Genomic DNA, 25,692 nt, shown 5'->3' with positions numbered 1-25,692 from the left:
TCTGCTGGATTCTTATTAGATAAACTGGATATTATTATAAGGAGTATCTGATACTGACAATATCATACCACCAATATCTACGGTACGTTGACAATATTTAGAATGACTGTTATGCTAATGTTTCTAACTGTGTGCTTTGGCATAACCAAAGGTGGCACTTGACAAGAAAAATGCTACTTATGTATTTTCCTTTGTAATTTGAGTAATACAAATTACAACTGCTGAATCAAAAAAGACTTTTGAAAGAAAAGAGTTACAACACTCAAAACACTGTCAGTGATTTTATAATACATGTTTTTAATGCAAAACCATAACTAGGCACTCATACCTGTGCCAAGTGGGTTACCCAGTGAAAATTTTAGCAATACATTATAGGTGAGGAGATTATGGCCTTAACAAATATTGTCCTGAACCATTTGAGATTGGCCCGCACATGTCAAGTGCCTACACCCCCCTACAATATCTGACTTTCTGACATAGCACAAAACTGGAAGAGCAGAATATTGTAAAAACTCTGTTGCATATGCCTGTGTGTTTGCCAGATGTATAGTGGCAAACTCAGTGGGCAAGTCATATTCCATAGATTAATACCACAACTTTAATTTTTCAATGAATTTACAATGTACAGGGAAGAAATGTAGTATACTGGATTAAACTAGACCATATGTTGTTGTTATTACCTGGATCCATTGGATATGAGTCGCCCTTCAGGGCTGATCCAGTGGACTTCAGGCTCAGGGTCACCATTTGCTTTGCACTTCAGACTGGCAGGCTGACCTTCCATAGCCACAGTATGAGGTGACTTTCGTGTTAGAACTGGTGGGTCACAAATAAACTCCTACCATGAAAAAAAGATAAGGTCACACTTCCAATGTCAAAGTGATATATTATTATTATTTTTGTTATAGAACAAAAAAGCCTAGTGTCAAACTTTGCCATTTTTTTCAATTACTGCATAAAATTATTAAAAAATTGCAAAAAGTATCACCTCTTCCGGTATAGTCCAGAAATACTTGGCACTAAGGTCTGGGGGAGAGGCGCACGTTTCCAGATCATCTTCTCTGGTTAGTCTCCTCAACCACAGAAGTTCACAGTTACAGTGAAGAGGGTTACCTCCAAAACTCAACACAAGAGAGGAGAGGGGGGAGCCTTTGGACTTGGCATAAACTGGGATTCTAAGGAACAATGGGTCTGGGGGAATTTTCTTTAGCTTGTTCGACGTCATGTCTAACCTGTTAAAGGACGGCATACAGAAAGAAGGGGAGGGACGGACAAGAGAAGAAGGGAGTTATTTATAAAACCAATAGGGAGAGGCAACAATATACCAATTCAATGCTGCATTTGTACATCACAAAAAACACACCATTTGCCCTTTTCTATGTCCTTACCTTGCCAGTTTGTGCAGGTTGGTGAATACTCCCTGGGGAACATTTTCTATGAGGTTATGATCCATATTTAGGGTGTTGACATTGGTTAGGCGTCCAATTGTGTCCCAGGGCACCTGGGCAAGGTTATTGTAACTAAGGTCCAGGTCTTCCAGTGTGGACAGAAAGTCATCAAAGGCATGGGGAGATATAGAGTGAAGCTGGTTATTGGCCAGGATCAGATGCCGAAGGTTGGTCAGACCTTTAAAATGGTCATCCTGGTTGTCAAAAAAGAAAAACAAAAGGCAGTGAGTGGGTGTAAGTAAGAAATGATAACGACATGTGAGTGGATTATAATAAACCAGGGATCTCTCTTTTTAATTCAATGTCATCCATCCAGCCACCCATGTTACCTTTATCACAGTTAATCTATTAGAGTCTAGGTGGAGCGCTCTCAGGCGTCGCAGGTCACTAAAAGCAGAAGGAAGAATCTGGCTGATGGTGTTTCTGGACAGGGTTAGATGCAACAAGCTGGTCATGTTGGCAAAGTCCTTTCTTCTGACAGCTGGAAACAAGCGTAATAAACACATAAAAAGACCTCATCAACAAAGTAAATTAAGAATCATTATATACTGTACACAGAGAAGTCATCAGCTGGCTCATGAACTGTAAATATGTTGAGTGGGGGGCTGAAAAGTGGAATCCCCATGACATTGGGCAATAGAGTTCCTACATGGTAAGGAGGACATTCCCCACATAGCAAAATTGGTATGTCCCCAATCTGGCCCACACAATGTGCTTACACATGGCCCACATACCACAAGGAATGATGGCCTTTTGGTGGCCCAGATCAGGTTTGCCAGAGGTGGCCCACACATGGGCCAGCACAAGACCAGCTGCAGACACACTGGTGGTCCTGTGCTGGCCCATGTGTGGATTACCTCTGGCAAACCTGATCTGGGCCACCAAAGGTCCGCCATGTTTAAGTTGTGTGCAGCCACGGGCCAGTTGCAGACACACTGCTGGCCCAGATATCAGCCTAATGTGTACCTTTATCAAGCCATGTAATAACAACATGTGCCGAAACATAATAGTGCAAAAGTAACATGACAAAACTCTGTTCGCAGTGAATGGACTGATTCTTATATAGCGCTTTTCTACTCTATTGGATTACGCAAAATACTCTATACAACATGCCACATTCACCCAATCACACACTTTCCCTAGACTGAGTGCTTCCTAATTACATTCATAAAGTAAATTGTCACTAGGTTTTGGATAAAATGTACACAATCCTGTCAAATCTGCATTTGAAATGTTGGCAACAATAGCAGTATAGTATTGCAACATGGCATTTGGGTCTTCTAACTAAAATAGGAAAATAGGAACATAAATAGTGCCATCATTGCCAGACATGGCCCACATCTGGTTGATATACACCTCGCCATGACACCGGTCAGTCAGAAGTGCCAGCTTTATGCCAGATTCAGGGAAGACCTGTTTTCTATGGGCTTGGGGCACATAACCCAAACCACAATCGAGCCAGATATGGCATGCCATCACATAGACAGTGCCATCTATGCCAGGCCTGGTGCACATCTGGTTGACATACACCTTGCCACGACACCAGTCAGTCAGAAGTGCCTGCTTGATGCCAGATCCAGGCCAGACCTGTTTTCTATGAGCCTGGGCCACATAACCCAAACCACAATTGGGCTAGATGTGGCATGCCATCACATAGACAGTACCATCTATGCCAGGCCTGGCCCATATCTGGATGACATAAGTCTTGCCAGAAGTCAACCAGTAGTGCCAGCTTGATACCAGATCCAGGCCAGACCTGCTTGCTATGTGGGTCTGGGCAAGTCAGGTCCCTCCAGACATCAGCCAACTTTTCAGAAAATATGACTCCTCAGCCATAAAAACTATTGATTCAATTCATTTTTCTGTTCAACCAGTTGTTGGTCCATTCATGCTATTAAACTGTTCATAAAAATAAACTCCATATGTGAATGTTAATGACATTAACAACAAACCTAACAGAAGCTAGGAAGGGGAAAAGAAGAAAGGTGATCGGAGAATGCAGGAGAATATACAGCTCGATAAAAGTCACAATTAATACAAGAAAAAAGTCAAATTGAAAGCAAATATATGGTGAGCAAATTCACAGAAAGATAAATAGACAAACTGACAAAATATAGAAAAAACAAAAGGCTAAATAAAACAGTTTAGGATAATAAGTAAAACCAACACATAAGAGGAAGACTGAATGTGGTTCTCTCAAACAGGGTAATGCAAAACTTAAATTAATTAAAATTTAAATGATCATTCAGGGTACTGTTAGATCTTTTTTTATAGCTTGTGTGCCTTTTGTTTTGGAGAACCTAGGAATAGAGCACTAACGGGAATCCAGATTAAAATAACAAGATAAAGCAGCACTTCAGTTCTTATAAAATAAGTATGTTTCAAAGTCACTCTTTGATATAAGCAGATGAATCATGAATGAGCTTAACTATGCTGAACCATAAATAACAAAAAAAGTATTAAAGTTAAAAAGAAATACTCAGGCTCATGAGAAAAAAATTAGTCATTGTCAGGCAGAGACAACAGAAAAGCTTCGTGACTGAAGCCAACATTTGTACTCACTGTTAACAAACTCTTCAGTTACAACCAAGTGTTCTGAAATAAGATAAATATGCTGCCAATTATCAGCCAGCCTTTTAGTTCATTTTCATGTATACAGCCAAACCAAGCAAACTCGCTGCAAAAGGCTGGAATACTAGTCAAATTTCAGAGGCATATTAAAATAATGAAATGCAGGACAGACTGGAACGCAGTTACCTGTAATAAAGTTCTCCTGAAGCCGTAGCTCCACGGTGCGTCGATCAATGGCAGCAGGAACAAACAGCAAGCCCGTCTTGGAGCAGAGGATAGCGAGAGATGGGGAAAGGCTCTGGCACATGCAGCGTTTCGGACACGGCTGTCCCCTGCATGCTGCTGCCAGCAACAGCAAAGAGAACCACAGCCGTTCCATTATCCTCCACTGGCAACAGGGTAACTGGAAGACAGAAAGGAAAGAGCAATAATTTAAAGTAGATATGATGAAGAAGCAGATATACATAAAAAGGATAATGTCAGAAAGTGGCAAACTGAGGTGAATCAAAGGTGAAGTCTGTCTTTGTTAGCTTGAAAAATCAGCCAGCCAACTGCAGGACTTTAAAAATCTAAACACTATGATTTGATTCACAGTTGGCAGTAGTCACCTTGTTGCATTTCAATACAAGTACATGCAATCGTAGTCATAGTTTACCAGACTGTGTGGCAGCCAACAGCTCGTAGGTAAGGCAATCTCCAAGCAAAATTATATTGTCCAAAAAGGTTCTCTTCTTTACAGTTTGGGTTATATGAAAAAACAAATGTGGTTCTCAAAGTGTCAGCAAAGTCATCAAGGATGCACTTCTACATGTCACAGTTTACCAAAAAAAAGAGTTCCACTCTCACACTCTCACACCAAAAATAACTCGTGATTTTATATCTGTGTTTCAGTAGGCAGCGCTATGTTAGTCGTACCAGTTTGACTAACAGGTATATCTGTGCCATGGAAATTCTGTTCAGCAGGGGGTCTTGTCTGCTACTTCTCTAACCGGCTTCTACCTTGAAGCCTCAAAAACTCTAAAAAGAACATTATTAACAAGGCGTGACAGTCTACTATAGCATCTGAATATTTTAAATATCCAGTGTTTCCATTTATGTTAGAGTCCAAAGAGTGAATCTTATGCATTAAAAATAGAAAGCATAATACGATCATATCCTTTTTTAATGTACACAGAACAAAAATAGTAACTTGCTTACTCATAGATATCTACTTTTCTGCCACCCTTTTTTATTTGACTCTTTCTGTGGCATGCAATGTATTTCCTTCCATTAACTGATAATTAGTGCATGCCCATGTCCTGCTCTACTACTTAAATGCCATTTTAGACCATTGTTAGGTGGTTGCCAGGTAATATGATGGTGTCATTAAAATAAAAATGATATGATGCTTTTATCAGGCTGCATAATTCAATTCAATTTTATATATATAGCGCCAAATCACAACAAAAGTCGCCTCAAGGCACTTCATAGATACAGAGAAAAACCCAACAATCATATGACCCCCTATGAGCAAGCACTTTGGCGACAGTGGGAAGGAAAAACTCCCTTTTAACATTCAGGGTAATGAGATTGTAATATGTAATATAGATTAGAGATGGCACGATACCACTTTTTTATGTCCGATACCGATACCGATATCATAAATTTGGATATCTGCCGATACCGATATGAATCCGATATAATAATAATAATAATAATAAATTTTATTTATGAGCGCCTTTCAAGTCACCCAAGGACACTTTACAATAGGATAAAACACTTAGTAAAACAATGGCAGAATAAGAACAATAAAATAAAGCACAAGATAAAATGAACAAACAGTGGATTCACAGTGAATATGCAGATTTGAACAGATGAGTTTTGAGTTGGGATTTAAACTGGGGGAGAGAACCAATATTTCTTATTTCAGGGGGCAGAGAATTCCACAACCTGGGAGCAGAGCAGCTGAAAGCTCTGCTTCCCATGGTGGTGAGGCGGAAGGAAGGTACAGTAAGCTGGACAGAAGAAGAAGAACGAAGTGAACGGGCAGAACAAGTGGTGGTTAACAGGTCAGAAAGGTAAGAAGGAGCGAGGTTATGAAGGGCCTTGAAGGTGAGCAGAAGAAGTATAGTGTTTTTTAATCAACAAAACTGTTTTTTAAATATCTTGCTGCATTTTGTATAAGTTCATACTCAAGTTTAAAACAACAACTACACTAAAGCTATTCTGTTATACCTGTATGCAAAAAAAAAATATTTCATAGTTCAGCAATACTGATCAATCTAATAAACTTAAACCTACACCATCCTCCCTATTCTGGTATTTTAAAGAGTACTTAGCATAAATATTAAGCAACCTAACTAATAGGGTTCCAACTCCCAGCAACAACAAAAATAAATAAATAAAAAATAGGGAACCACCCCTCACGCTCCACCTCATGATGCTTAATCGACGTAATCAACCTTAATTTGATGCAGTGTGAAAAAAAATGCACAGAAATCAATTATTTTTCAAGAAATATTAAATAGATTCAACATCTTTCTTCAACAAAATTGCAGACTGCACAGATGGTACCTTCCCAAAGGAAAAAGTACTATAGCTTACTAGGGTATATATATATTAGACTTAATAGTCACTATATACAGTAATTGACTTCTATTCATTTTACATCAAATTAAAACTTTGGGTGTCAGATAATTATTTATTAAAAGCTAGACATTTTAAATGAGAATAAGAAAGAAAAGTATGTCTTTGTGCCCCCTTTTCCCTGTTAATGCCCTATCGGCCCCCCTGGCTAAACTTTGCTAGATCCGCCCCTGCACAGTTACCAGCGTCAGCTACGTAGAAAAAGATCCTCGAGTAGAAAGTAATATTAAATACATTCTAACAACAGCTGATCAAGCTTAAACGTGCTGCTGTTGTTCAGCCGCTGGTTTCCTCTTTCTGGTGACACGGACTTGAGACAGAAAAGCCGATCAGCTGATCGTTAAGCAGTTTCATGATTGAAGTAGCAGCAAGAAGAGGCAGTCGCTCCATATATCGTTTGTTAAGCTTAACGCAGGAATGCTTTACAAACATTCAGAGATGGACTTACACACTTGCTTTACTTCTCTCGGGATAACTTTGTCGGAGATGAAATGCCGGGTTGCTAGCGAAGCTCCAAATGCTATCCAGACCACCGACAGGTCCCGCATGCCACAGCCGCTCTATCAGGTGATGCATACTGCTCCGACTTGCTAACGTTCTGAGGTGAGTTACGGCATGTTGCAAGTTTTGTGAGGTGCTTTTGTGATATTTAATGGATCGGATTACATTTTTTATTTTTCTCCGATATCCGATCCAGTAATTTAGGTCAGTATCGGACCGATACCGATACGTAATATCGGATCGGTCCATCTCTAATATAGATTAGAACATAATACATTTTTTATAAGGTATATAAATTTGATGTCATCCAATTAAATAACACAATGCTTTTATAAGGTGTTATAGGTCCACAAATGCTAAAGGTGAGTCATTTTAACCCACTGATAGGTGGTTGCTAGACAACAGGATGATGTTGTTATATCTGATATACATAAGAACATTCAGAGGCCTAAGATGTACCTGTTTGCTAAGTATGGTTTCTCAACTCATCATAGCAGCTGACAATGCGTTTGTTTATCACAGTAAGATTCTACTGTACCTCCCTCACATTTCCTTCATGCAACACATTATTCACATTTTTCTGTCATCGAGCCTTATATTTCATTTTCTCTTCACACTTAACTCGCTCCATTACTTCAACTACAAACCAAGATGAATGCATCACATGAAGCTCTTCAGTAATGTGCAAAATGTGATGTTACAAGTCTTACTCTGTCACTCTGCAGCCCACTATGCTCTAGCTGCTTGTCATTCAATATATTAATTCTATTCTGTTTAACAAAGGGGTAGAACCCAAGTCAAAACATAGCAATCATCATACTTCAAAAAAAAGTTTAGAAAAATTAAGAAAAAAGGAAAAAAAACAATTCTCTATCAGTTCATGTTTGAGAATATGAAACATAAGAACAGTGATTTAAATTGGCTGAAGCTACACAAAGTTTGCCTTTAACAATTGTAATGTGTTAATCTGAATCATGTATTCGTATTCTGACTATGAGTTACAGCAAAAGGAAATTTTCATTCTCTTGCTGGGACTTCAGTTTCCTTATACATATTGCCTTAATTTATCTCATGTGTACTCTGTGGCGGACAGAATCTAAACTCTGACATTGTTATTATTATTATTTTTATTTCAAGATGTTTGAAGTATTTAATTTTTAAACTGTATCAAATGTATCTTTTTTCCCTATCCAGATTGATTGTATGTCTCCTTCCTTCAAATGATATGATATCAGCTGAGTTTGGATGATACAGATCTTGATTAGAAGCCTAAAGTTTAAATGCAGTTTCTACAATTCCTGGGGCAAAAAATTGGGTTTCCCACATGGTTCTTTTAAACATGTCTCACTTCCTACCAAATTTTCATCACAGGTTTAACAGTTATAGTAATGTTGCTTACCTCTCACCACTGCCATTGCTTGAATGGACACCATGGTGACTTTTCCTTAAAAATCATGACAATAATGTATCTGTCTTTATCTACATACCACTTTCAACACTTAACAATTCTGAATGTGTCCATTCATAATAATGGGTAGCCACAAAAAAGCATTTGATCGCTCTAATACATCTCACTAGCTCTTTTTTTTATTGGCAATAAGATTAAAATAACCACGGATGGTACATTTTACATATTCGCTATACAAAAGAGACGTCCCTTGCTGAGCCTGTGTGCCTCGGGGTACTTTCTTGACAATTGAAAAGAGGCCTAAATTTTGAAAATGGTCCTCACAATAGGCTTTGTCTGAAGACTGATCAAGCTGTGAGAAACACTATTGTAAAAGTGACTGAATGAATCCCATATGTGAAAAGGGGCTCTTTCCATTTTATTGTAATGCCTCTTTAATGTGTTTATTTTCCATGAATCCTTCATGCCCTTAACCCACTCATCCAGATCCTATGTATTCATAACGTATCTTCAGTGTAATAACTGCTACACTTTGAACATTTAGATATACCTCACTTGGTTTTCTCACTCATCCAGACTATGGGGGTTTCAGGCGATTCAATTATGGATATATGTTTTTTGCTTTATGTGGAATTCAATGGGGATGCTGGTGATGAGTCACCCACCCTTACTTACAGCCATGCCTGTTTGTCTGTAAAGAACTAATAACACCACAGAAACAAATGCAAGCTGTGTGTATTTGCTGCCACTTAGATTGGGCCATTATAATTGCTGGCAATAATTTGAAATACAATAAAAATGCTCTGCTAATGGTTTGTTAAGATACTGGTCGGAACCAGCTGAAACAGTAAATGGAGAAATTTAGGGACAAACACAAAATTAACACAAAAAAATCTGCTTTTGCTAAGTAAAACAGATCAGAAGTGATTCTAGTTGATTTCCATTTTTATTTTCTTTGTTTTGTTGGTCTTATTTCAGAACACCTGGTCGGGAAATGCTCAAAAATCTGGTCTCCACCATAATACTTTGCAGTTTACAACCACTCACAGACCAGGCCTTTCTCATCAGTTTATTCAGTCTTTTGGTGTCTGATGCTGCTCCACCAGCAGACCGCAGCAAAGCACACTGCACTCGCCACAACTGACTGACAGACAATCTCCAATATTTTGCTGTGTAATTTGAAGGATCTCATCTTCCTCCAGAAAGAAAAATTCTGCTCGTAGAGCCTCTGTGCTGGTTTTCCAGTTTAGTCTGTTGTTGATAATAATGCAAGGCCACTTGTATTCCTCCAAGATGTCAACATCAACATTCTGTGTTCCAGAACAGACATACACAACTGAAATTTGGAGGCTCGGAAGCTGAATAGGAATGGGGACAGTCACTTGTGGAGTTCCTGTACTGCACACCACCAAATCAGACATGTCACTGCTAGAGATGGACTGATCCGATACTGACGTGAATTACTGGATCGGATATCGGATAAAAATAAAAAAATGTAATCCGATCCATTAAATATCAAAAAAGCACCTCACAAAACTTGCGACACGGCGTAACTTGGCTCATAACCGTAGCACGTTGGAGCAGTGAGCTCACGTGATAGAGCGGCTGTGTGTATTTATAGCCTCGCTACCAAACCAGCATTTCATCTCCGATGAATTTATCCCAGAGAGAAGTAAAACAGCTTAAGCTTAACAACCGATATATGGAGCGACTGCTTCTACTTGCTGCTACTTCAATCGTGAAACTGATCAATGATCAGCTGATCGGCTTTTCTGTCGCGAGTCCGTCTCTCTTGTTTGTTTATTGCTCACTTCGCACCAGAAAGAGGAAACCAGCGGCTGAATAGCAGCACGTTTAAGCTTGATAAGCTGTTGTTAGAATTTATTTAATATTACTTTCTACACCAGGATCTTTTTCTACGTAGCTGACGGCTGGTAACTGTGCAGGGGCGGATCTAGCAAAGTTTAGCCAAGGGGGCCGATAGGGCACGAACAGGGAAAAGGGGGCACAAAGACATACTTTTCTTTCTTATTCTCATTTAAAATGTCTAGCTTTTAATAAATAATTATCTGTATCTTACACCCAAAGTTTTAATCTGATGTAAATTGTATAGAAGTCCATTACTGTATATTGTAACTGTTAAGTCTAATATACCCTAGTAAGCTATAGTACTTTTTCCTTTGGGAAGGCAGCATCTGTGCTGTCTGCAATTCTGTTGAAGAAAGAAGTTGAATCTATTTAATTATTCTTGAAAAATAATTTATTTCTGTGCATTTTTTTCCCCACACTGCATCAATTTAAAGTTGATTACGTTGATTAAGCGTTATGAGGTGGAGGGTGGGGGGTGGTTCCCTATTTTTTTTTTTTTGCTGGGAGTTTGCAACCCTATTAGTTAGGTTGCTTAATATTTCTGCTAAGTACTCTTTAAAATACCAGAATAGGGAGAATTGTGTAGGTTTAAGTTTATTAGATTGATCAGTATTGCTGAACTATGAAATATTTTGGGTGCAGTGTATTTTTTACACACAGGTATAACAGAATAGCTTTAGTGTTGCTGTTTATTTAAACTTGAGTATGAACTTATACAAAATGCAGCAATATATTAAAAAAACAGTTTTATTGATTAAAAAAACACTATATCATATTCATATCGGTATCGGCAGATATCCAAATTTATGATATCGGTATCAGACATAGAAAAGTGGTAGCGTGCCATCTCTAGTCACTGCCCAGTCTCACATACTGCAACCTATCTGTCAGACAGCGAGTAATTCATAAGAGGGAGATAATTTTACTGACTTTCTCTGTCTCTTCTCTCAATAACAGCAGCTTTCTTCTGGTTTGATTTCTCCAGCTGTTTCACAGTCAATTCAGATGTTTATCAGATATTGTTATGGGGCTGATCCACAGAGTTCGTTTGACAGGAAGAAGGAGATAAGCGCCAAATCAGTGAAGGTAGTGAAGGTGTGTAGACACCAGGGTGCATGATGAAGGAAGCCACAAATGGCTGTGAGCTGAACCTGTTGGAACTGTATTGTGTATAGTTCATTTGCTCGCTCCAGGCTACCCACTGGCTGCCTGCTACTTTAAAACCAATGATTTTCTTCATTACATTCAACACATCCTTCATGCTGTTTTGTAAGAATCACCTCCTTTTCTCAGTTTCACCCTTAGGTCATGCTCCTCTCTCTTTAGTTCATCCCTGTGCCCAGACCTGAAGGCTTTTAACTTTCAATTAAGCATTTCTTTCAGGTCAAAAGTGATCCATTGCTTATTGTTCACAAAGTAGTTGTGGCTGGTAAAATGGTGTATTCACAAAATTTGATATATTCCTTCATCCTCTGTCCTTCAGTCAAACTGTGAACGTCTTCTCGATGTGGTGCACTTTAGCCTGTGTCCACAAAGCAGTCCTGCAGTGTCCCCATAGCCCCATTTGCCAAAGTGTTTTACTGTTTAACAAGAAGAACACACTTTGGTGCTTTGGTCAGATCTGTCAGGGGATGGGAGTGAAGTGGCACTGGATGCTTTAGTAGCATTTGCCTACAGCAGCAATAACATTTAACAAGCAATAATATTTTGTGCCCTATGATCAACTGGCCATCTGTACAGGGTTTACCTTGCTTCTTCAATGACAACTGGAATGGATTTTAACACCCCTGTGTGACCTTGAATGGATGGATAATACAGACAAGAGCACTTTATTGACATAGGTGTTCATAATGTATGTGTTAATTATAGATAGTGTACATGTTATCAAGACCCATCAGTGTTACATGTGCCAGATATTCATAAATGCCTCTTTGGCTAACAAAAGGTCTAAAAAGTATCTAAAAAGCATAAATGTCATAGGGCCATAAAGTTAAATAAAAGTGCCACATAAATATCCTTAACTGATTTAAATCTTTTTCCTTAAACAACCTGTTATACTGGATGTCAAATCAACAAAATCTGGTAAATTTCTTCATATCACCAGAAATGTCAGCGCTTAAAAACAACACCTAATTGCACCCAGCATCATTCTGAGATAATTACACTACAGCTTTTTTTTTACAAGCAATTGTAAAAACTACCAGAAAAACACTGTGAATTTGTATGTTTTTGCAAAGTAAGACACAAACACACTGAGTTTCTTTGTTTTGCTTGACAGTATGATCTCTCCTTAGCAATAGGGAATCAATCAGCTGCTCCCAGACAGGGTATTTTTCAGTGTGTTTAGGCCAGATATTGTAGCAGAAAAAAAACAGGGATTTCTACTCTGTGCAAAAAAAAAGCAAGACATTCAAACACACTAGCAGAATTGCTTTGGAGTGTTTAGACTTCACTTATACTGGAGAGATCTGAAGGAAGCGGTAATTAGCAATGCACACTGGGGAAAAAATCCCCAATTTCTGAGAAGAAAACCCCCTAAAAAACAAAAATCTTCACAGGTCATATTGACGCTCGCTGTGATGACAGCCCCTCGTGGTCCCTTGTGTCCTCCGATTAAGCCTGTGCTCTTCAGTCGGAAAGAACAAGACATGATCAAAGTACTCCAAACCCAGTGAACATAATGCATTTACAGCAAAATGGAAAACAAAAGAAAAACAATATTTACAGCATTCACATTGTAAATATCAAGGATGTGACATCACAAAGCAGAATTTACTAAAGGTCACACAAGCAGAAATGGATTAGTTGTGAGATTTGAGAACTAAGAGAGCAGTGTTATTACAGTCCCATCTGAAGCAATTTGCAACGCATATTACTACAGACACACATAATGGAAAAAGAAAGAGGGAGAGCAAAAATCAGCAGGCGAGAAACATCAGAAAGCACCACAGGTATAAATAAACATAACAGAAATGAAAATGAATAAAAAGCTAGTTGTCAGATAAAAAGAATGATACTGTGAATGAGCAGGGAATGAAGTGATGATGCAAAAATGCTCAAGATAAAGGTTTAGTTCTGTCTAATTTAGATTTTTAAATCTAAATATAAAATGAGTAACAGTAGGTGGACATTAGGTAAGGCTGCACTTTTTGCAGCGATCTTGTATAGAAAACTATTCGGCGTGTATATAAAACAGGTCCACGGCTCCGAACCATAGTAAAGGGACCTCTGGCTAATACGTCAGTTTCTGTGTCAGGGTCGTTGCCGAAAACTAGCTTTACTTTGTTGTCTGGGTCAACTTTGCTTGCGAGACACAGAGAGAGGCGTTGAAAGACTGCTCCAACGGAACTTATTGTTTCGGACGAAAACACAAACACAGTGTACAGTCAGGTCTTAATACCTTACTTACAACTGGGCTCCTCAGACACTCCACTCTTCTTGGTTGCAGTGGTTATTATTATATTTACATGCTTCCATCTCCTGTTTCTGCTCGGTGACAGCTCGTACATTTCCTTTTTCTCCCTCCCTTGTGCTCACAGACACAAAACTGGTATGGCAGTCCATTCTCGCTGCAGCACGGACTACACTGCCCATGAGGCTACATTCTTTAGGGCTATGCCTGTAACACTCTGACTATTGCCTTTATAATACATAATTTTTTGACTAATTTTTTAAAATATTTCTTCACGTCATTATGCGGCCTGCAAGTGAGGTGACATGGGCCACGAGATTGAGACACAGGCATTAGAGCCTCTCAACGCTTGTTTTGTTTGAGTTTCCACCGGAATTACCAAAAATAGAGAGGGGGACAGCCTAACATATGAAACAGGAAAAGACCGCCGTGTAATCCATTTATTTCAACAAAGTAACTGTATTCTAAATACCACCCATTTAAACGGTAACTGTAACGGAATACAGTTACTCATATTTTGTATTTTAAATACGTAACAGCAGTACATGTATTCCGTTACTCCCAAACACTGCTTAAAGCTAACGTTTTAAAAACATTTTATCACCATCTTCTGTCAGAACATGATGTCATGTGGTTGGTTGGTTGCGGCTGATAGACTTACGTTAGTTTATGTTAGCTAGCTAGTGACAGAATCAATAACTCAGAGAGAAATAAGGGCACTAAACCTTAAAATCAGGTCAGATTTGGGCTGCCCCTGGTTGAGCTTTATGTTAAGAAACTGAGGATATACTAGGGCTGCTCGATTATGGCAAAAATGATAATCACGATTATTTTCACTGAAATTGAGATCTTGATTATTTGACGATATTTATTTAACAATGACTTTAAAAAATAATATAAAATAGTGTGCAACACCACTGAAGTTTTTTTTACCTCTCTTTTCAACCAACAGCAGTCACTCTCCTCTCCAAATAACTTCTGCTTAGCTTTCCGAGCTTCCCTCGGGTCCTCTTAATCAGTGGTCTCCAACCTTTTTTGCGCCACAGACTGGTTTATGCCCGACAATATTTTCAAGGACCGGCCTTTAAGGTGTCGCGGATAAATGAGGGAGGGGCTAATAATCGGCTCAATCAATTTTAATGATCGTTGAAAGCCCAGATCGTAATCTTGATTAAAATTCGATTAATTGAGCAGCCCTAGGATATACCGTCCACTTTCACTGTCTGTCTCGTTAGCAGTAATTGACTGTTGCTGTTTGGCTAGCTGCACTCGAAGAGCCTGTTTGAGCCAGGTGGTTCACTGGAGTGTACCAAGTAGTGCAATCAGCTGATGCTATCAGGACAGGTAATAAAATAATCTTTCTCTTCCCAAGAACATCGAGACAGTTTACAACATAACAGCCTACTATATGTACATGACATCACAAATATCACAAAGTTTCTTACAGGAGCAGTCGGGAATCTATGGAAGAGGATTAAGGCCACTGGGGGGCAAAAAGTAGGGATGTCTTTTTTTTTAAACTTATTTCTTAAATCCAGCTTCACAGACAGTTTTAGATCTAGGTCAATTTTTGAGAGCAGGGCTCAGTGGTGTAAATTAGCCTTTACATGTGTTGCATTTCATGTCCCCTTTAAGTCATCTACAGATTTAAAATCTCCATTTAAGCATTAAAAAACATTTCCAAAAACAGCTTACTCTTCAAAATACTCATAGTCACCTGGTGACTTGACTCACATGCCCCATAACACCCCAGTGAGAGTAAAATAATGACTTTTAAAAAATATATCTGAATTTATAACTGAATTTTCTGAAATGTGCACTGATTCAGGCCCCAAGTTTGCTTTCACTGGCTTAACAAAGTAAGGTCTGATTGTAACTTCTGGGTAAGCAAATGTCATCTCACTCTTCTCTTAAATGCCCATTGAAAGATATCTTTATAATGGCAGCCCCTGTCCTAGCCTCTAGCTAAGTCCTGGTGATATGATGTCATATCCTTATGAATTTCAAAAGAATCTCATTTAATATGAGGGCCTCAGGTGATGAATTTTACTCCAACTGGCAACTTTTGATCTCGCAATCAGTAAGGCTCATTCCTGCCGAAGTAACACATAAAAAATGATATACTGTATGAATATATCTTGCAGACTTTGTATATGCAAGACAGGAAGACAACGCCATTAAAATTTGTATGGTGCAATATAGTCCGCTGAATCACCAAGTTTTTTAGAGGCGAATTAACAAAAATTCACTGCTGGAATACCACGTGAATGAAAATGCTTTGAAAATCGCCAAACAATAACTCCTTATTATTCAAAACAGGTGAGTGGTTTTTGAAATCTTTATTCTTCACTGTACTCTATAGGTCATGCTTTTGCCACAAACATAGATGGAACCCATGTGTGACCTTTCGTATATCGCCACTACATCAACACCACCATCACCACATCTGTTCCTTTGGACAATCCTCAATTTTGTATTAACCAGAATAAAAAATCCACTGCAAGGCAAGGCAAGGCAAATTTATTTGTATAGCACAATTCAACAACAAGGTGATTCAAAGTGCTTTACAGAGACATTAGAAACAAAAACAAATAAAAAGCATGATTTAAAATTGATTAAAACAAGCAAACAAACAAACTACCTAAACACACACATTTCACACCTGTTCGCGCGATCTGAACCCTTATCGTAAGGGGAGCTACCAGTCCTTCTGTGGACGAGCTACTTTCTATTTTAAATTCCCTGAATTTAAAATACTCTCTAGACCCAGTCTAGACCCAGTTGGGGAGCTACCCAGAGCTCTAATCCCACACCTGTTCGCGCGATCTGAACCCTTATCGTAAGGGGAGCTACCAGTCCTTCTGTGGACGAGCTACTTTCTATTTTAAATTCCCTGAATTTAAAATACTCTCTAGATCCAGTCTAGACCCAGCTGGGGAGCTACCCAGAGCTCTAAACCCACTTAACAAACAAACAAACAAACAAACAAAACAGTATATAAAATCAAAACAGATAAAATCAGAAATAGATAAGATCAGTAGTTAGTGTAAGTTTTGAAATTTAAGCTTAAAAGTGTGGATTTGGTGCTTTATTCAAATGCAGCTGAGAACAGGTGAGTCTTCAACCTGGATTTAAATAAACTGAGTGTTTCAGCTGATCTGAGGCTTTCTGGGAGTTTGTTCCAGATATAAGGAGCATAAAAGCTGAATGCAGCTTCTCCGTGTCTGGTTCTGACTCTGGGAACTGATAAAAGACCGGATCCAGATGACCTGAGGGATCTGGAAGGTTCATACTGGGTCAGGAGGTCACTGATGTATTTTGGTCCTAAACCATTCAGAGCTTTATAGGCCAGCATCAGAATTTTAAAGTCTATCCTCTGACGGACAGGCAGCCACTGTAAAGACCTCAGAGCTGGACTGATGTGGTCCACTTTTTTGGTCTTAGTGAGGACTCGAGCAGCAGAGTTCTGAATGAGCTGTAGTTGTCTGACTGATTTTTTAGGTAGACCTGTAAAGATGCTGTTACAGTAATCAAGCCTACTAAAAATGAATGCATGGACTAGTTTTTCCAGGTCCTGTTGAGACATCAGATCTTTTATCCTTGAAATATTCTTGAGGTGATAGTAAGCTGATTTTGTTATTGTCTTAATGTGTTTTTCTAAGTTTAGGTCTGCATCCATCACTACACCCAAATTTCTCGCCTGGTTTGTGGTTTTTAGATGTATAGATTGAAGTTCTCTGGTGACCTGTAATCGTTTTTCTTTGGCGCCAAAGACTATTACTTCAGTTTTGTTTTTGTTTAGTTGGAGAAAATTGTGGCACAACCAGTCATTGATTTCCTCAATGCATTTACCAAGAGCCTGTACAGGGCCTCGGTCTCCTGGTGACATTGTGATATATATTTGTGTGTCATCTGCATAGCTGTGGTAGTTTATTTTGTTGTTCTTTATAATCTGTGCCAGTGGGAGCATGTAAATGTTAAACAGAGGGGGTCCCAAGATGGAACCTTGGGGAACTCCACATGTGATACTTGTCTGCTCAGATGTGAAGTTACCTATTGATACAAAGTATTTCCTGTTTTCTAAGTATGTTTTGAACCAGTTTAGTACAGTTCCTGAAAGACCTGCCCAGTTCTCCAGTCGTTTGAGTAATATGTTGTGGTCAACTGTATCAAATGCTGCACTTAGATCCAGTAAAACTAGGACTGACATTTTTCCACTGTCTGTGTTCAGACATATGTCATTAAACACTTTTGTCAGAGCGGTTTCAGTGCTGTGGTTCTGTCTAAAACCTGACTGGAAGGCATCGTAGCAGTTATTCTGTTTTAAGAAGTAATTGAGCTGTTGAGAAACTGCTTTTTCAATGATCTTACTTAAAAATGGGAGATTTGAGATCGGCCTGTAGTTTTTCATTTGTGTCTTGTCAAGATTGTCCTTTTTCAGTATAGGTTTGATTACAGCAGTTTTTAGTGGTTCTGGAAACACACCTGACATTAAGGAAAAGTTGACGATCTGTAACAGGTCTGACTCTAAAGTCTTTGAGACCTTTTTGAAAAAACTTGTTGGCAGGACATCTAAACAGCAAGAGGGGGAGTTCAGTTGACCTAAGATGTCCTCCAGGTCTTTGCTGTTAATCGGGTGAAACTGTTTGATGGTGTTTAAACAGTTTTTCGGTGGACACAGTACATATCCTGGATCTGCTGTTGATGTACCAACTGCTTGTCTAATCTTTTGGATTTTGTCTGTGAAGAATTTGGCAAAGTCATTGCAGGCCATGGTTGAATGAAGTTCAGCTGCCACTGGCACAGGAGGGTTTGTTAGCCTGTCAACTGTAGAAAATAAGACCCGAGCATTATGGCTGTTTTTAGTGATGATGTCAGAGAAGTAGGACCTTCTTGCATTCCTCAGTTGTAAATTATAATTGTGAAGTTTCTCTTTATAAATGTCATAATGAACCTGGAGGTTTGTTTTTCTCCATCTGCGCTCAGCTTTCCTACACTCTCTTTTTTCATTTTTCACTAGTGTGGAGTTTCTCCATGGAGACTTTTTCCTTCCAGAGATAACCTTCACCTTAATGGGAGCAATAGTGTCCATTACATTTAACATTTTTGCATTAAAGCTATTGACGAGCTCATTGACTGAACCTTTGGACAGGTCAGGTGTTAATGGGAAGACCTGGTTAAAGATCTCACTACTGTCTTCAGTTATACACCGTTTTGTGATCACTGCTGTTGATATATTTGTGTGGGCTGAGATTTTACTTTCAAAGAAAACACAGTAATGATCAGATAAGCCCACATCAGACACAGTAATGTTTGAAATGCTCAGGCTCTTGGAGATCAGTAGGTCGAGAGTGTGTCCTCTATTATGTGTGGCCTCTGTTACATGCTGAGTCAGCCCAAAGTTGCCCAGAGTGTTACTCAGGTCTTTAGTCCCTTTGTCCTGAGGGTTGTCCACATGGATGTTAAAATCCCCAACAATAATTACACAGTCGAAATCAACACAGATCACAGACAGCAGTTCACTGAGGTCATTAAAAAAGTCTGTGCAGTATTTGGGAGGCCTGTAAACATTAAGAAACACAACTTTGGATGGGGCCTTCAGCTGTAAAGCCACATATTCAAAAGACTGAAAACTTCCAGGAGATAGCTGCTTACATTGAAATGATTCATTAAATAAGACAGCAACCCCTCCTCCTCTCCTGCTCACCCTGGCCTCACTGATAAAACTGTAGTTAGGAGGGGTCGTCTCGATGAGAACAGCTCCACTGTTATTTTGGTCCAACCAAGTTTCAGTTAAAAACATAAAATCAAGGCTGTGCTCAGTGATTAAATCATTAATTAAAAATGTTTTCCCAGCTAGAGATCTAATGTTTAATAAAGCCAACTTAAGTGTTTTAGAGGCATTACTTGTCCCCTCGTGTTTGGGAGCAGTCTGTGGCACACAAGGTATGTTTACTATATTTAAAGATCTTTTAGAGTGCAGCTCTCTGTTTTGACCAGGCCACATGTCTCCTTCTGTCACCTAAAAGTACAGAAATTTTAAAACCTTCTAGTAAACAGGGTCCCAGCTTCTCCTGGGAAAAGTCACCACTGCCATAATCCTCGCAGCCCGGACCCTCCACACATCACACATCAGACTGCGGAGACAAAGAATGAAGGTGGTAAGGAGGAACTAAGGGGGGCGAGGCTGGGCAATGTGACTTCGATTGCTCTTTTGAGGGTGGGGCTCGATGGTGAACCTTTGGCTGCTTTGGTGGGGGGTTTATGGGGGACAAAGAGGGATTGGGCCGGGGGGTAGATCTGAGCCCAGCATTGACCCGCTCCATCATCTCTTCAGTGAATTTCAGGTGTGGGGAGGAGGGAGAAAGGGAGGGGGAGGAGGGTGATGGGGGTGATGGCCTGTCAGGGGTTTGGGGGACTGGGGAAGTTCCTGGTCCTGGTCGTTGGTGTTGTTGAGAGAGTTGGAGGCAAATAGGGACCCCTCTTCTTGCCTCAGATGTCTCTCCTTTCTGAGGCTCTTCCCGGGTGGGGGCAGATGGAGCTCCTCCTCAAGGTTTCAGCTGGGCTTTGTCTGTTCTTGGAGTACTGTTTGTTCCTCTTTATGAGATAACTCCTCGTTTATCTCAGCCTTGGCTCCAGGCACAGATGGATGACGTATGGAATAAAACAAGTTGGAGGTGAACAGTTTCACCCCTGACTTGTTAAAATTAAATCCATTTGCTTTAAACAGATGCCTGCGTTCCCAAAAAATATTAAAGTTGTTGATAAAATGCACTGAGTGGTCAGCACATGCTGATATAAGCCATTTATTCAGTGTAAACAGCCTGCTGAATCTCTCGTCTCCTCCTCTGACCGGCGGTACAGGCCCACTGATGAATACAGCTGCATTCAGAGAGTTTACAGTGTTTAATAATCCAGTAAAGTCCCGTTTCAGAACCTCCGATTGTTGTTTGGACACATCGTTTGACCCTGTATGCAGGGCAATGTTTGTCACAGTTGGATATTCATCTGCAATTTGAGGAATTCTCTCCTTCAGGATGTTGACCATATCGTTAGGAAAGCAGAGGACTTTAGTGTTCTTACCGCACATGCTTTGTACATCCTTTACAGCAGAGTCACCCACAATCAGCGTTTCAGGCCTAGCCTTTAGCTTTCCCCGTGGATCAGTCAATATCTGCAAAGTATCAATTTATGCCAATAATAGTGGGTTTGTGCCTGTGTGCACATATGTCTGCCGAAGCTTGTATGCTCACTTATACTGTGTTTCAGGCCCTGCACTTATCCTGTGTCCACCATGCTTTCCTAGAGTACGCTGCACCATGCAATGGAGATGGATTACCCTGTCAGTATTCTTGCAGAATCACTGGAGAGCATCTTGTGTGTGTAATGTACTGTGTGTGTGCTAAAGCATGAACATGCGCATGTGTGCCTCTGCACATGTGCTTACTGACTGCTTATAGTGCAGCTGAATGTCTGTTTGAATAATTAACACATGTAATTTTGCTTAAGGATCTATTTAAGGGCGTATAAGCATGCACTCTTTACTATAGTGTTTACTATAGACAGTAGAAAAATACTTCCATTACAGCTCATAAGTGCATAAGTGTTCATGTACATAAGTGCATGCCTTTGTGGCGTCCTGTGTAACCACAGAAATGTATGTGCATGTATATGTGTGTATGTGTATGAGCGTGCATGTGTGTGTGCTCAGATGCCCTTTGGTGTGTGTTTCATGTTTTTGTCTTGAAGCATGCTCAATCACCCAGGTGGGGAAATCTCAAAAAGCTCATTCTGTTCATCTGGACCTAGTATCTAAAAACGCTACGTCCAGATGAACAGAATCAACTTTCTGCGAACTTTGCTCTATTGAGAAAACTGGGTTACTAACAAACTCATCTGTACTCACCATTAACACGTCATTGTGCAATGCTTTCCTGTGCTTAATCTCTGTATAATACTACAATGATTGATGGCAAAAGTGCACACTTTACACCTTCACGTCAGCAATATGTCAGCTGTCACTGCAACAAAACTGCACCTCATATACACCTATTTGTCTTTTCTCATGTCACCTCCTCAGTAATAAAAACCCATTATGCTTTCTTCCCACTGAATCAAGCGAAAGAACAAAGTAAAGTAAAAAGGTAAAACTAAAAGCCGAAAGCTAAAATCAAGGCACAGAAAGGCATGAAAGAAAGTGAATGAAGGATAGGTGAAAACTGTGGCAAGAGCAATGGAAAGAGATAAAGCTATAGCAAAAACAAAGTGCTCCTCCAGAATGGGTTATGTGTCAAAACCAGCGTTGAAGGCAAAGCTTTCATTGGCTGCAAATAACTTGGTGGGGGCCTGTAGCTAAGCAACAGCCAATGACACATAGATGGTAACAGTGAGGAGGTGGGAAGAACGTGTGTGTGTATGTGTGTGTTATGCTTGTGGGGGTGTAGTGAGAGTGTGTGTATGGGGGCTGTGAGAAAGTACAAGATTGGTCTGGAGATCTCGCAAGTAATGAATCTGGAGTGTTGCCGTCAGAAAGGGTGAACGTGGGGGAGAGAGAGTCATAGAATGAGAGTAAAAGACAGAAAAAAAGAGAGCTTGTACTTGTGTGGCATTCAAAGTACACGAGCAGTGCAGTGGTCCACTGTTTATTTGTGTATGAGATACTATTTGCATTATTTATTTTTCAAAACAACTAAAGATCAATCAGAGAATCAATCCCAACCTTTTTAACAAAATAATATTTTATCGCTTCTTATCAGTTTGAGGTACCCCCTAAAGTATATCCAGATTCCCTCTAGAGTCCCTCTTCGCACAACCAAGCTTGCTTTCTTTTTCATCTGATACAAAATCACATGTCATTTAACAGTTAGTAAAACCTTGATGAAAAGATATATAGTGGAGGAAAAATGCTTGTTTTGAATCACAAAGTGCATATAAGAGTTTGGCAGTTTCCAGAGTATTGAAACAAAAAAAAATGCAGTTAATCAGTTAAACTATTAGAGCCCCAGCTGGGTTTAAATGTGTTATTTAAATGGGTTCTTTGATTAAAGACTGAAATTAAAATTCTGCTGCCTTTTATGAAGACAGTCGATCTATCTATCTATCTATCTATCTATCTATCTATCTATCTATCTATCTATCTATCTATCCATCCATCCATCCATCTATCCATCCATCCATCCATCCATCCATCCATCCATCCATCCATCCATCCATCCATCCATCCATCCATCCATCCATCCATCCATCCATCCATCCATCCATCCATCCATCCATCCATCCATCCATCCATCCATCCATCCATCCAGACAGACAGACAGACAGACAGACAGACAGACAGACAGACAGGTTGAGGGACGAGGGCGCAACCTCTGTATAGCAAGGATCCGCCCTACCAAAGGGAGAAACTGAATTCCTGATGGCCCTGTTGTGCTGCTCTGTAGCTGACCCAGACCTTCCCATGGAGGAGAACAAGAGATGAATGAGACACTTCCTCCGTGGGCATCACTATTATTGTAGCCCATGAACTGTTCTGTTCACTCTCTGAAATGAGTTGGAAAATGTGTTCTAGTTCTTCTCCTTGCCAGGGCAGCAGCTGCCTCAGCTAGAATGTCACATGTGTTATTTCCTTGAAAAAAGGAATTAAAAAAACAATTTCCAATTAAATTTGTTTTAATTTTATTAAAAGTTCTGTGACAAATTAATGTCTTGAATAATAATTTGGGAAAATTAGCTTATTCTACACTGAGTCCGGGAGCTAACGATCTACTGTAGTAGTTAATTTTGTAATTGCTAAGTCCTCAGATTACTATTTCAAAATGCAAGGTTTTAATTTGAATGAAACGACAAAAAAATTTATTTCACTGTTTTTCTTTTAAACTTATTTTTCAGCCTTTTTTTTTTTACACTCAGCCGTTACTCCACACTCTGCCAGAGTCTGCCACAAGAGTCATTTTAATACTTTTCTATCCAGAAGTTTTATTAACCACCTAGGAGCTGGCGTCGACATATGTGGACATCACATTTTGTCTAGACCAAAACAATAGGTTTTGCTCTACGAGGGCCTGATGTCCACTTACGAGGACATTATACTGCCACTGCTTTAAAACAAATGTCCACATATGTGGATCTCATTTTTCTCAGAATTCTTTGTTTTTATATTCATCAGGTCCCAATCAGCCCAAATAGCAAAGAGAAATTAAAGATGCATGCCGTGAAAGAGTTAGAGTATTAGGAGGTAAAATTTCTACGCTTAAATTTTTACGTTTCTACAGTATTCTATAGATATGTACTTTTTCCTTTGTAGACCATTTTAGTGACACTTGAATAAACTCAACTTGGAGCTGATGTGAATAGGTCACATGCATTGTTCAACCAGGAAGTGCAACCACATTTTCAAGTTTCATATAGTCTTGGCACAGCTTGGATTCATATTGCAGTCTGCAGACTTCAATCATAATATTTTATTGAACTTATAGTTACTGAGTGAATGAGTCTTTAATGATTAATTTCTGGTCTTTGAAGGACACATGAGTCTCCCAGGGAGCACAGAGAGATCATTGTGCATTTATTTGAGTCCTACTGTACTGTCATCCTGAACATCCTAGGCCTTCTAGTAACAGTACAGTTTTGAGGGCTGTGTCCAGTAGAGTACTTTCTTTTCAAAGTGATAATCATGAAAGCATTCACATTTTCCATTAGTAAGTGATCATTACATGTGCAGACATTATATTTCTGATGCTAATGATCAAATGAGTTCAGTAAGAGGGTCTTAACTTCAGTTTAATAAGCTTTAAGAAATATGTAGTAATTTACAGAACTGAAGGAATTTCAGTTGGCTGAGATGAACTGTCTCTTCAAAGGTAAGACACCTGTCCTCTGACAGGTAATTCAAATCTGTCAAAGTACCGGATATGTTGAAAGCAAATGCCCCCCTGGGAACAGTGACTATGATGATACATATATACATACATACACAATGCCTGCTGCACTGTGCAAGTTAAATGTACCACATGACTCCAAGCTTCAAATACAGCCATACAGCACATTAAAAATGATCTTTCTGAAAACCATCACAGGTTGCTGTGTTATGTTGTGGCAAGACTGAGGCATTTCTGATCACCTCCTTTTTCTGTGTCACTAAAGCTCAAGGTTATATCAAGTGTAGGGAATGTAGTTTCATTGAAAAGCTCCATTGTCAGGTGTTATTTCTCAATTAGATACTTTAGATGCATTTCTTTTATCTAACTGTTTGTCTGTGAAATGTAAAGAAACTTCATAATCAAACAAGTTAGATAGGAAGTTAGTTAGGCAGGGTTTTTTTCTGCCTAAACTAAATGCATCCATCCCTCCATTTATCCAACATAACTACATATGTTCTTTTTTTTATTATAGTCTCAAGAGGAATGGGATTGACTTCTTTCTAACCCATTAGGCCTCGGTCACACAAGCCTAGAGAGTGGTCTGAGGCCCTCTGGTGATTGCCAGGAGGTGGTGAGGGATTGGGGAAGTTTCTAGCAGACCCTGGTATAAAGATGTTGCTTTTTGAAATGGGTTGGTTGGAGTTAAATGCACAACTTCTAATTTAAAGGTGGTTTTCTCACTTTTTTCAACTGTCACTATAGTTTGGACAGTATTAAGTAAATGTTGAGTGTTTGCAGACAACTGAGCATCTTTCATGTAAACTGATTTCGCCCAACATCAGCCAGCAACGTCTGGCAACCACTCTTGAGCTGGTCTGGGTGTACACGTTTTAGGTCTGTGTGACTAATGCAACATGACTGAATGTGAGTGGTTAAAGTCATCACCTATATAGGAGATGATAAACAAAGTCGTCCTGGCCAACCTCTATTTTCTCACAC

At 39.4% G+C, this 25,692-nt stretch overlaps 1 protein-coding gene across 4 annotated transcripts in view; it reads right to left on the bottom strand.

Moving 5' to 3' along the window:
• Nucleotides 1-25,692, bottom strand: part of LOC113036260 (leucine-rich repeat and fibronectin type III domain-containing protein 1-like protein) — a 205,031-nt gene that overhangs the window by 86,053 nt on the left and 93,286 nt on the right. For all 4 annotated transcript variants that reach the window (XR_003274436.1, XR_003274437.1, XM_026192476.1 and 1 more), the window contains exons 3-7: nt 4,206-4,422; nt 1,778-1,929; nt 1,389-1,642; nt 989-1,232; nt 681-838 (exon numbers count right to left, since the gene is read on the bottom strand). Coding sequence is in view for 2 of the 4 variants with exons in the window: in XM_026192476.1 (XP_026048261.1) it covers nt 681-838; nt 989-1,232; nt 1,389-1,642; nt 1,778-1,929; nt 4,206-4,398 (1,001 nt within the window). In the remaining 2 variants the exon portion in view is untranslated. The remainder of the gene's footprint in view (nt 1-680; nt 839-988; nt 1,233-1,388; nt 1,643-1,777; nt 1,930-4,205; nt 4,423-25,692) is intronic.

The sequence above is a fragment of the Astatotilapia calliptera genome, chromosome 14 (assembly GCF_900246225.1).
Source record: "Astatotilapia calliptera chromosome 14, fAstCal1.2, whole genome shotgun sequence".
In the NCBI taxonomy this organism is placed as follows: Eukaryota; Metazoa; Chordata; class Actinopteri; order Cichliformes; family Cichlidae; genus Astatotilapia; species Astatotilapia calliptera.
This window is presented reverse-complemented; position numbering and strand designations above follow the sequence as displayed.